The sequence below is a fragment of the Amphiura filiformis genome, chromosome 19 (genome assembly GCF_039555335.1).
Source record: "Amphiura filiformis chromosome 19, Afil_fr2py, whole genome shotgun sequence".
Lineage (NCBI taxonomy): Eukaryota > Metazoa > Echinodermata > Ophiuroidea > Amphilepidida > Amphiuridae > Amphiura > Amphiura filiformis.
The window spans coordinates 19,863,220-19,875,729 of NC_092646.1; the positions used below are offsets into that span (position 1 = coordinate 19,863,220).

The 12,510-nt window shown below is 34.7% G+C and overlaps 1 protein-coding gene across 1 annotated transcript; it reads right to left on the reverse strand.

Annotated features, from left to right (window-relative positions):
- Positions 1 to 2,010: 2,010 nt before the first annotated feature.
- LOC140140305 (uncharacterized) lies at positions 2,011 to 11,658 on the reverse strand. Its single transcript, XM_072162082.1, has 4 exons — positions 11,557 to 11,658; positions 4,528 to 4,819; positions 3,112 to 3,523; positions 2,011 to 2,213 (listed from the first exon to the last, which is right to left on the reverse strand). The coding sequence occupies exons 2-4, from the start codon at positions 4,793 to 4,795 to the stop codon at positions 2,063 to 2,065; spliced, it is 831 nt and encodes a 276-aa protein (XP_072018183.1). The 5' UTR covers positions 4,796 to 4,819; positions 11,557 to 11,658; the 3' UTR covers positions 2,011 to 2,062.
- Between the last annotated feature and the right edge of the window lie 852 nt (positions 11,659 to 12,510).

Sequence of the window (12,510 nt, forward strand, 5' to 3'; positions counted from 1 at the left end):
TGGTAATTGGACGAAATTGTAAAGGAACCAAATAGGAATTGGACCAATAATGCCAAATGAAAAAAGGGGGAATTGAACTTGTTATGAAATACCCTAAATGTATCTATACAGGGTGTATCAAAATAAAGTATGCAGTTCGAAAAATGCCACTAGATTAAAAGGTATGAGGTATTTGGTCAAAATACTCTAGTTGGTAGCTGAATTAACATCTTGTCCTCCCACAACTGTAAAATCACTGGCGTATGACCATTAATAGGGACTTAGTGTCTATTTTTGTGAGCCGAGTAAAAATGCAGTTGCGCACAAAATCACATGTTTAACCACTTTTTTACAGTAATTAATAGTCTTAGTCTTCCACATGGCCACCTAGCTTGCCAACATTCATCTGTATGCAGATATCAGCTGTCCTCAACATGGCATTCACACTACGTCTTATGAGAGGTCTGTCCGCCTAGGATGTCAATTTGTGCAATTATGTATCTCTGGAGCTCATCAAGGTCTGCAGGAGGACTTGTGAAAACTTTTGATTTCAGATAGCCCCCACAAGAAGAAATCCAGACGAGTAAGATCAGTAGATCTTAGGGGCCATTCCACGTGCTGCTTCAAATCAATCACAAGATTGGCAAACAATTCTGTAAGGCGCCGTCAATTACTGTAAATAAAGTGGTGAAACTGTGATTTACGTGTTATTTTCATTGACTTTGCGCAACTGCGTTTTTACACGACTTGCAAAAATAGCCACTGAGTCCTTATTAATGGTTACACACCAGTGATTTTACAGTTGTGGGAGAACAAGATGTTGATTCAGCTATCATGGCTATCAACCAAAGCATTTTGACCAAATACCTCATACTTTTTAATCTAGTGGCATTTTTCAAACTGTATACTTTGCCATGCGTCTTGGAATATTGGAATATTGTGCTCAAGACATGCTAGCTGTGAAGATAAAAAACAAATACAAATATTGAATGTTTATGAGTACAATAGTAAGAATATTTTCATGAGGTGAAATATGGACTGTTCAATTCAACGAGGCTTTGTCGAGTTGAATGGAACAGTTTATATTTTATTAAATAAAAACGTTCTTTCCATTGAACGGAAAAAACAGTTAAATATTTGTTTTATATAACATATATAAATATAAAAATTCTTTATCTTCCACCTAATTTTATAAATCACCAGGAAAACAAACTAAATTACAAAAATATTATAAGCTTTATTTATTTTAGAAGCGAAACCCACACCTATAATTGGCGAGCCGAGGTGCCCGCGTCTGTCAGTAGTAATAGGGCTTTCTAGGATCATTTTAGGGGTCACAATGTCAATGGTAACTTAAGCTTTGCTTATTAATGAGATGGGTGTGGCTAATTAGCATATCTGAATATTCATGAGATGGGCGTGGTATTATGAGATTATGACAAGATGGGCGTGGCTAATTAGAATTATATGTATTTTCACGAGATGGGTGTGGCTAATGAGCGTATTTACGGGGTGGTTGAATCGAGACAAGGGGTGGCTCAGTATGGTCGCGTGACTTCCATTTTAAGTCACGGAGGTGCTTTGTTCAAAAAACACCGAATAATATATTTAAAAAACCGTATCCAATGTTCTATGAAGCGTATCGGAGTTAAACTGGGTATAGCCGTTAAGGGTCGAATTACACATTACCTCCGGGGTCGATAGGTCGAGAGGTCAATGCGCTTTATAAAAGCATTTTGTCCAGGAAAACGTCGTATTTTTCGTTCTATACTACGTATTGAAGTAAAAATTTATTTCTGCGCAACCAGTCTCTCATCTCTCTATAAACAAACATATAACACTACTTTATCTTATTCGAACCATGCGTGATATCGTTCCAGGACTGCATAACATTACGCGATATTGACGGCACGAGTCGAATCGCATCTTTTATTTTGGAGTTTTGCAATATAGAACCGGATAAGACCATTATTTTTCGTAATATCCACAGCCCCCATCACAAAAATCGCAAATATTACTCCCAAAAAATAGCAAATATCGGTAAACTTTTGACCCAGGGTGTATAACTAACATAAAACTTGGGTTAGTCACAATTATTCCAGACTTCCTTAATATTGTTCAGCAAAGCAGATTTTAATGTCTGTCGTGCTGTTTCTGCTATTACATCAGTGTATAATACAGACTTATAATGAAGGATGTTCGTTGTTGGATCCAACGGTGAAAATAATAACGGTCTGTGAATAAAAAAGAATCAATGAACCATCATCACCATCATAATCATCATCATTATCATCATCATCATTATCATCATCATCATTATCATCATCATCATAATCGTCATCATCACCATCATCATCATTATCATTATCATCATCATCATTATCATCATCATAATAATCGTCATCATCACCATCATCATGCATTTCCTCGACAAAAGGTGTAAGGCACACACACACACACCACACCACACAGCGACAACGCCTGGTAAATAATCATATTGTACAGGCAGGCAAACTAAATCAATACACGTGTAACTGCTATGCACACCGATACACGTGTATTGCTTTTCAGGCGATAGATCTTCGGATATCGGGGTAGAAAATATCTCCCGTGATTTTTGGTTTCGAAAAAAAAAAACAATTGTAAGGCCTGCACTTGAATATATGTGTTAAAAGAACATGATATTGACCGTAACCGTGCGCATTGACAAACAACCGTGCGTTTTAAAATCAAAAACTGACAAAAATTCGGATTTATATGTGCAGAATAAAAAATGACTGCTGCCCGAATTCGTCAATACTGCGGGGTTACTCATAACACGGTACACTAGCGCAGTGTAGACCACTGGTAGAGGTAGTCTAAAGCAGATGACATACAAGGCTCAGTGACATCTACAGAGGTCAGCGATAGCCTTAGTCTAGTCCCTCGGTCCATGGTCTCAAAACTATTAAAATGGTCGGAACAAAATGGCCATGCGTGGCTGTTGAAGAACTAGTGGATTCGGCCTTCCATCATGGCGATTTCTGCCATGAAGATATCAGGGCGATGACACTGTACACCAGATACTTCACGTGCACAATAGAGTTTATATACCCGAATTAAGAGACCATCGAATCATTTCTGGCGACTTACCGAACACTCTCTCTTGTGCTTAAAATCAAAATTGATATTTCTGCAATAGATGCATTGTAGTATTCCGTCCAATAATATCTTATGGTGTTCAAGTCTTCAGCAAGCGTCTGCAATACTATCTTGTATCCACACAGAAGATCAAACTCAGGCGGAGAACCTGCGCTCTCCCACATATATCTTACTAATAACTGCAACATGATGCCGTGATGGTCATCATGGAAGAACCGACGTAGAACAGGATTCACGATAGTAGCTTCCCAATGCTTAAGAAGGCGGTGTAATTGCACAAGGTCATCACACGAGTCTTGTGTTTTTTCTTCAATCGCTGACAGCAGCAACACAGGTTTCAAGAACAATATTTTTTCTTTCGGCGAAGTTAATAAAACCATTCTTCTATACCAGTAATCAAGATCTAGACAAAATAGTATTATATAGTTAGTTATAGTGAAAAGATTCATCGGGTTTGTACTTCAAATCAATTGGAAAGTTTTGCTTGACAAAACCAGTAAGTTTTTACTTACTAATGTTTAGTTACATTTATTTACTAATAGTTAGTTACATTTACTTACTAATAGTTAGCTTACTTGCTAATAGTTAGTTTAGTTTACTTACTAATATTTAGTTACATTTACTTACTAATAGTTAGATGCATTTACAAATTAAAGCATGATGCAGTCAATTTAGCTGGGAAAAACGTACTAATAATTTCCAAACTCCAATACCATGAAATTCTGTTTTCATAATTCGATCATGCAGTCCTTATAACATATTTAATCACATTCTAAACAGTAGCCTAGAAGGGTGGCCAACCTGCGGTCCTCGTGACGCTTTTCTAATCAGTTACCATAGGGTATTAAATAAAAGGCACTAAATTTAATGCCCACGTGACCCATGGGCGCCGCCATACCAAGACCACCAAGTGATCAGTAGATGTGCTACAATGCTAAGAGATAGGAAGTTTTCAGACAAATATCATCAAAATTGCTGAAAATTTAATAGGCAAATTAATTATACATTGGGGGATTCTGTTTTTTAGTATGTTTTCAAGAACTAAATTTTTAAAATTTTGCTTGACGGAAAAAAGGTTATTGACGGAAACTCTTACAATAATACTACAAAGTTGTACAAAAATGTCATTTTTCCAGACATCTGGTCACGTGGGCATTAAATTAAGTGCCTTTATTTAAATGCTCTAAGAAAGCCTTTTCTCACAAATAAAAATATAACATGAAAAAGAAAACACAAGTTATAGTAATAACGTGCATTCGGCCCACCAAACTGAATTAATCAATTTAAATCTCATGCATTTGTCGTGTCAGGTCCAAAAAGGTTGGCAATTAACCCTGTTAACTAGTGGTGCTGGTGATGCAACGGGGTTCTTGATAAGTTCGTATAATTTTTTTTTAATTTACTTACCGCTACGACCAATAACATCACTCGTAAACGACAAATCTAAATCCACTTCAAATGTGCCCATTGATAGACGCGCTCCCAACACAAGACCAGGATCGTAATACCACACATCGGTGACGTAATCTAAATGAATGAGAAATGATGTCCATTTTTCCAGCAGTGCTTCATATTGGTCGTCATAGACCACCAGATTTTTGACATCAATTATGGAAGGAAGCTCTGTGTCTTCAACAACAATGAATATGTCGATGTCAGACACACCATTCAACATGGTTCCGTCCAAGAGCGAACCGTACTGAAAAGAAAAATCTTACATTAGGCTTATTCAGTGATCCCAGCAAAAGTGTAAAAAAATTTGAATTGTATTATGTATCAGTCCCCCCCCCCCCAGATTTGTATCTTGCAATGTAAGTATATACTTACCCAATAAACACAAAAATGTTCTTAAAACGTCTAATCAAAACATTTAATTTAAATATCAGGTTATAAACATCTCAAAAAGTAACTAACCCCTTTAAATAATGGCCATTATTCAAAAACGGGCGATTGTATTACAAATCTATAAAATGCGTTGGAGGCAGAATTAATTTCTGCGCATTTTGACACCTCATTTGTAGCAATTGTCTAAATATTGACGCCGCAGCGTACATTTAAATCAATGTAACCCAAGATTTGAAAGTTGCAGTAAATTCTATGATTTGTATTCAGTGTATGGAAGGAAATCTGTGTAATGTTATCTAAGTGTTTCTGTATCATGGTATGTATTGTTGTAAGTGCAACTTTCAAATTTGGACATCACTACATTAAATTGACCGGTGTTTTATTGTTTTCTGGGCTATCGTGTCAAATGAAGTGTCAAAATGCGCAGCCCGTTTTTGAATAATGACCATTTTTAAGGGGTTAGTTACTTTTTTGATATGTTTATAAAGGTCATGAAAACGTTTTTAAAACGTTATTGTACAATATTTGGGGCAAACAATTTTGTAAAATAATTTGTCAAGAGTTAAATAACATTCTGTTAGTACGTTTTGTGCCGGTATATGCCATGTTATCAATTTTTTATGAATGTTATTAAAACATTTTTACACCATTTATACGAGGGTAATTCAAAACGTTTTACCTCCATCAACACATTTCCAATTATTGAAATAGCCCATGATTATAGTCTTAAATCTTGGCTACAAAATAAAAGTTATTTGATTAAAATGTGATATTTGGAAGTTTAAGATGTGTTGGTCTGAAAAGAAAGGCTAATTTTGATTAAACAGGTTGCCAACATCTACGTGGATGTCATTCCAGATTTATTGCCGAAAATTATTATTTATTTATTTATTTATTTATTTATTTATTTATTTATTTATTTATTTATTTATTTATTTATTTATTTAATTAATTGTTTAATTATATATTTATTTATTTATTTATTTATTTATTTATTTATTTATAAAACAATCCAGCAAGCAGGTCACAGACCTGATACGTCTGGGTAACAATTAAAAATATGTATAAAATCAACAGACAAAGCAACAACAAAATTAATATATGAATACAAACCCACCCAAGTCCATACTTTGGCCAAATTGAGTTAAGCATGGGAAATTGTTGTTATACATAGGCCTGTTATATGTATTTAAAATGAACCCCCCACGAAGTCCCTGAAATGCTAATCGTCATACCCAATACATTTAACCCACTCATTTGCACATAAAACTTACCATATTGACCAGGTAAATCTAACTGAAGGAATTAAAATGATATACAGGTTTTTTCTCAAAATTACTTCCCATGGACTTGGGTGGGTTTTGTATTCATGTATTCAAATGAATACAATAGCATAACATTCAAAGGCAAAAAAGAAATCACAGATTATTAAGTCGCTGAACAACTTGAGGAATGGTAGATTGTATGTACCTGGTTCGCTTACAGCGAGGGGGATCAATCTGTTGGGCATACCTAAGATTCCTACAGTGCCGATCACCATTGGATTTAGGCAGCATTTGAGAATGTTTAGCAGACGCTTGCAAACCTTGGCCAAATCGCACCAACAGCTGAACTCTCCTCTCACATAAGGAAACCAAACCTAGTTTCTCCAAAGCAGCCTGATAAGATGTGTAGCTCTGGCCCAGGATGATACGACACGCCCGCTTCTGGACGAGCTCCATCTGCTCAGACTGTGCCCTGGATATACTAGTATGCCATAAAGGGCTGGCATATTCCATGGTAGGCCGAATGTATATTTGATAAACAGAAGATAAATCATCCCACCGAAGCATTGAAGCGTCTTAAAACATAAAGCATAGGCTTGAATTGACTTGAGTAGTCCAACTAAGATCACTTTCTAAGGTGATACCAAGAAAGAAGTTTCATATTCTGAGTGACATTTAAAACAGATCCATTGAGATTTCAAAGGATTGAAGGAATGCTCTCTTTTCAAAAAACTGATGTGCATAATATGACATTTTGAAGGTTTTGGTAGCCTGTCATTTTTGTTGCACTACTCACCTAAACCATCAAGATCTTTTTGTAGTTGTGAACAACCACCTGTCTTAGTATTTACAACTTCATCGAACGTCAGGTCATCAACATATTTCCATCTCAAGGGGGGGATTCGGACGCAGCATCATTGACCATGGCGGAAAAAATAATCGGACCAAATTTAATTTTGAGGCACTCCCCCGAAATAGATTGACATGCTGATGACCTGCCTTTGATTCTAACAGATTGGGTGCGATTACAAAAAAGCTAATAATGACAGGAATAATACTTGGGCGAATACTTATATCAATTACTTCTGAACAGCAATATTGTGATTAATCCTATCAAAGACTTTAGTAAAGTCAACAGCACATAAGGTTGCATAATGGCCAGCCTCTATAGACAGTGTCTACAACATCCACTAGATAGTGAGTAGTTGAGCTGTCCTTCACATTACCGTTCTATCAATGTGAGGGTAAAAGTCGGCCATAGTCCACTCAGCCAGAAAGCTCTCAAAGATCTTACCGTTGAGGCGGGTAAGGCTGATAGGCCTTAGTTGACCAAATTTTTGCATTAGGTGTTTTAGGTATCGGGGTTATTGATGAGGTTTTCCATACTGCTGGGAAAACACCTTGGTTTAAACAACAATTAAATATGTGAGTTAATGGCTCAGGTAGTTCAAGAGCAAACTCCTTTGTGATACGCGGTGGAATGTAAGCCGGATGCGTGGACTTGTTAGACTTAATGTTACGTAATTTTGTTAACTTCACCAGGTGATATGCGCGGCGGCGGCAGGGTAGGGCAATAAGCGGACAGGTTCCTAAGATCGAGCGGGGGTAACTGGTTACAAATATCAGCAAACTGATTGCTGATTGCTTCAGCGATAATAGGAGGATCCTTTGAGATTCCATCGATCTCTATGGTCTTTGGAACGGATTTTTCTCCAGCTATGTTTTTAACATATTTGTGCCATTTACCTGGTTGGTTACAACGTAACCCATCGATGTTCTTATTGTAAAAGTTGGTTTTTGCTTCGACTATCTCGCGTTGCACTTTATTACGTAACTGCTTATAGGTGTCCATATTCCCACACATATAGGCTTTCTGACGCTGGTTTATTTAAACGCTTGATGGATTCAGTCAGCCAGGGTTTGTCATCCTCCCTGTGTTTGACACATTTCTCATGGAAATGAGTATGGAATTTTTCCAACAAGAGTTCTTCCAAAACAACAAAAACTTTCAACAGCGTAAATCGCTTCCCATTTTTGAAGAGTTATCCACTGCCCAAAACTGCGAATTGAAGAGTCAGCTATAGGACATGTTGGCATGACATTCCACAAGAGATGTATCAAATTCATTAAAATCACCTAAAATAATGATGGAAGCATTCTTTTAAATTGCTTTATTTTTTTTCAAATAATTTAATCAATATCTAACTTCTTGCAGATAGTACAGTTTTACTGGGTATCATCATGTCTTACGCACAACAAAACTGATACATGTTCATAATAGCCTTCGTATTGACCCTTTTCCATAGGTTGTTAACTTCATTTCCATCATCATCATCATCATTCGGCTGCGGAGCAGGCGACTACAAGTTTCCTCCAGCTATATATATCGGTCTTGAGTCATTGAGATATTTCCATCAAATAACTTTTATTTTGTAGCCTTTTATTTTTGTACAATCATTAGTAATATCAATTGCCTAGCAAGTAAGATAACAGAGATGTCATGTTGGAGGTAGAACTTTTTCAATGACCCTCGTACATGTATAACCTAACATTTAAATCTTTTCTGTGAAACGTTGTGTGTTTTCTGGGTAATTTGCGTAAATTAATTAACACAGTTATGTAAGCGTTGAAATTCCCAAGTAGCTTAATCGATCAAAGCATGGTATGTTTTCAGAGTCAAAGCTCTTTCCAACACTGTGCTTCTCAGTGTTTATGGTATAATTCAAAAATAGGTCCAAGTCTAAACAGTATTTTTACTATGCTGCCATTGATTGGTTGGAGTATCCCAATATGTAAAGTGAAAGTGGTTATAATTTTCTTAATACTTAGCCTACTTATTAGGGTACTCATAAAGTTCCAAATTATTCTTAGTCAGTTATGCTGGGGTGATTTTTTCGATTTCACGTGGATTTTAAGATTTTTCACAAAGCAATTGGTTTGAATTTTTGAAATCCATATGAAAGATTCGCCATATTGTTTGTTTCTGACATGATACCAGAAATAATCACCCAAAATTTTGACAATTGTGATACCTTAATGATCCTCAAAGCAAAGGATAGCTTTTATTTTCAATTATTAACTTTTTAAAGATATTTCTTCAGATAATATCACTTTTATCTGCCTTTTCCTTAAATATTATATTTACATTTGTCGTTTACAGAATAAAAAACATAAATTGGTATTATTTAAAAATTAGAAACAAAATTGGCACCATATTGAAAAAAGAAAATGAAAATTAGCCCCCCCAAAAAAAAAATATAATATAAAACACTACTGGAGTAAACATTTACACATTGCACAACAAATAAACAATATAAATATTCTTGAATATGGAGAAACATGATTTTTTTTTTTTGTGTGTCGGAGAAACCCACTATAAATTTCCATTCCAATTTGCAGCGAAAAGGGTATTTTCCCCATTTCAAGACATGGATTTAAAAAAACAGCATTTCGCATTTGACTTTTTGGACCTGCTACAGGAAACACACATGTTTTTATTTTTGGCCTTATCTCTTAATTTTAAGGAATGGAGATTTGAACTGTAATGTCTTAACTCACATGCTTCTACCCATTGAACATGTATATATTTTGTATTGTTGAAAAATATATCTCGCGTGTCACTGATTGTTTTTTCACACCTGTATATTTATTGCTTTGTCACGATTTTTTTTATGAGATTTCTGCCCTTACTTGTATTTTTTATGTGTGACATTTTTATGTAATAAAATAAATATATAGAAAGATATTAAAATATTATATCATAAAAAATAATATACAATCCAGCTGATTAAAAGGAAACCCAGAACACAATATTATTCATGTAAAGGTCCTTCTGTCTTGCCAAGACACGTGCTATGTTTGCATTTTATTTTGCAATAGTCCTTATTATAATAATTATCGTAGGCCTATGTTATTGTATTTTTGAAAGCTATCCGTTCTGGTTGGGGTGCTCAATATGTATGTAATGTAATGCAATGCAATGCAATGCAATGCAATGTAATGTAATGTAATGTAATGTAATGTAATGTAATGTAATGTAATGTAATGTAATGTAATGTAATGTAATATAATATAATATAATATAATGCAATGTAATGTAATGTAATGTAATGTAATGTAATGTAATGTAATATAATGAAATGTAATGTAATGTAATGTAATGTAATGTAATGTAATGTAATGTAATGTAATGTAATGTAATGTAATATAATATAATATAATATAATGCAATGTAATGTAATATAATGAAATGTAATGTAATGTAATGTAATGTAATGCAATGTAATGTAATGTAATGCAATGTAATGTAATGTAATATAATGAAATGCAATGTAATGTAATGTAATATAATATAATATAATATAATGCAATGTAATGTAATATAATGAAATGTAATGTAATGTAATGTAATGCAATGTAATGTAATGTAATGTAATGTAATGTAATGTAATGTAATGTAATGTAATGTAATGAAATGTAATGTAATGTAATGTAATGTAATGTAATGCAATGTAATGTAATGTAATATAATGCAATGTAATGTAATGTAATGCAATGTAATGTAATATAATGAAATGTAATGTAATGTAATGTAATGTAATGCAATGTAATGTAATGCAATGTAATATAATATAATGCAATGTAATGTAATGTAATGCAATGTAATGTAAGTAAAGTGAGTAGGCCTAATGGGGATACGCATCCTGAACAAGAACAAATAAACACAATGACAATGGGGAACGATTGCTCGCTACGAGAGGAAACTGAATATATTAAATAAGAAAGAATGAACAGTTTACCAACCCAAAGTGTTACAATTAAACATGACACCAAATAAATACAAATTCCGACCGGCACACCGGCACACACCCCAACTTGAAAAAAAAAGCAAGAGAATGTGCCGGCATGGGTCGTGGGTTCGATTCCTTTCATTCTTTCTAATGTAATGTAATATAATGCAATGTAATGTAATGTAATGTAATGTAATGTAATGTAATGTAATGTAATGTAATGTAAATGTAATGTTATAGTATGTAATTACATTAGATTGTAAAGTAATGTAACGTCATGTCATGTATAAAAGCAATTCAATGTAATACGGAATGTAATGTAATGTAATGTAATGCAGTATGAAATATAATATAATGCAAATTATTGTAATGTTAAGCCTCAGCACACTTTACAGGTTATGAAGTAATACAACGCAATATAATGTAAAAAAAGTATATGCCCTATGACATTAACGCAATAACGCCATTTGGTTCAGATTTTTTCTTCAATCGTCTCATGTATTACTAGTAGTGTTAGTCAGATTTAGTATTCTTACCTTAACAATTTGTTTCGCATGCAACACGCTGTCTTCTTCAATGTCCAAAGCTAGTTTTTGAAACACCTGGTCCAATATCAGTCCGTAGAGATCTGAGTCTGTCGTAAGCTTAGTTGACCACTTCGTAAAATCTTCTGATGAGAGTGTCCAAGGCTCTGTTTTGAGCAACGGATCCACTGAAATAGCAAAACCACTTTAAGTACACGGCTCTGGTACACTGTGATATGTGTTTTACAAATTTGTTACTTATGAAATGTTTTCTTTTACCATTTAATTCGGGGAAATAGTTGCATCGTGCCAAATGATGTATCTAACAAACAGAACAACATCATCCGTCTAATAAAAGCTTTATATGGTACTTTATGGTTAAATGTCTTCAAGAGATTGTTTTTGTTTCAATTGTTCGGATATTATTTGTGCGCGGTATAATGTTCATTCTGAATTCACATCATTAACTTTTTAATTCACTCAATTTGTTCACACATTTCATTCATTCATTCATTCATTCAATCAGACTCTCTGTCACTTATTCACATCATTAAATTGTTCCATTAATTCATAATACACTCACTCACTCACTGAATGACTCACTCCCCACTCACTAACTCCCCCACTCACTCACTAACTCCCCCACTCACTCACTCACTCACTCACTCACCCGCTTACTCGCTTACTCACTCACTCACTCACTCACTCACTCACTCACTCACCCCTTCACTCACTCACTCACTCACTCCCCCCACTCACTCACTAACTCCCCCACTCACTCACTCACTCCCCACTCACTCACTCATTCACTCACTCACTCACTCGCTTACCCACTCACCCACTCACCCACTCACTCACTCGCTTACTCATAGGGGCATACATTAAACATGTTCACTTACTTACCCAGCAAACACAAAAAAGGTTTACAGAAAACATTTAATTGATGGGTTATATAATGAGCATACG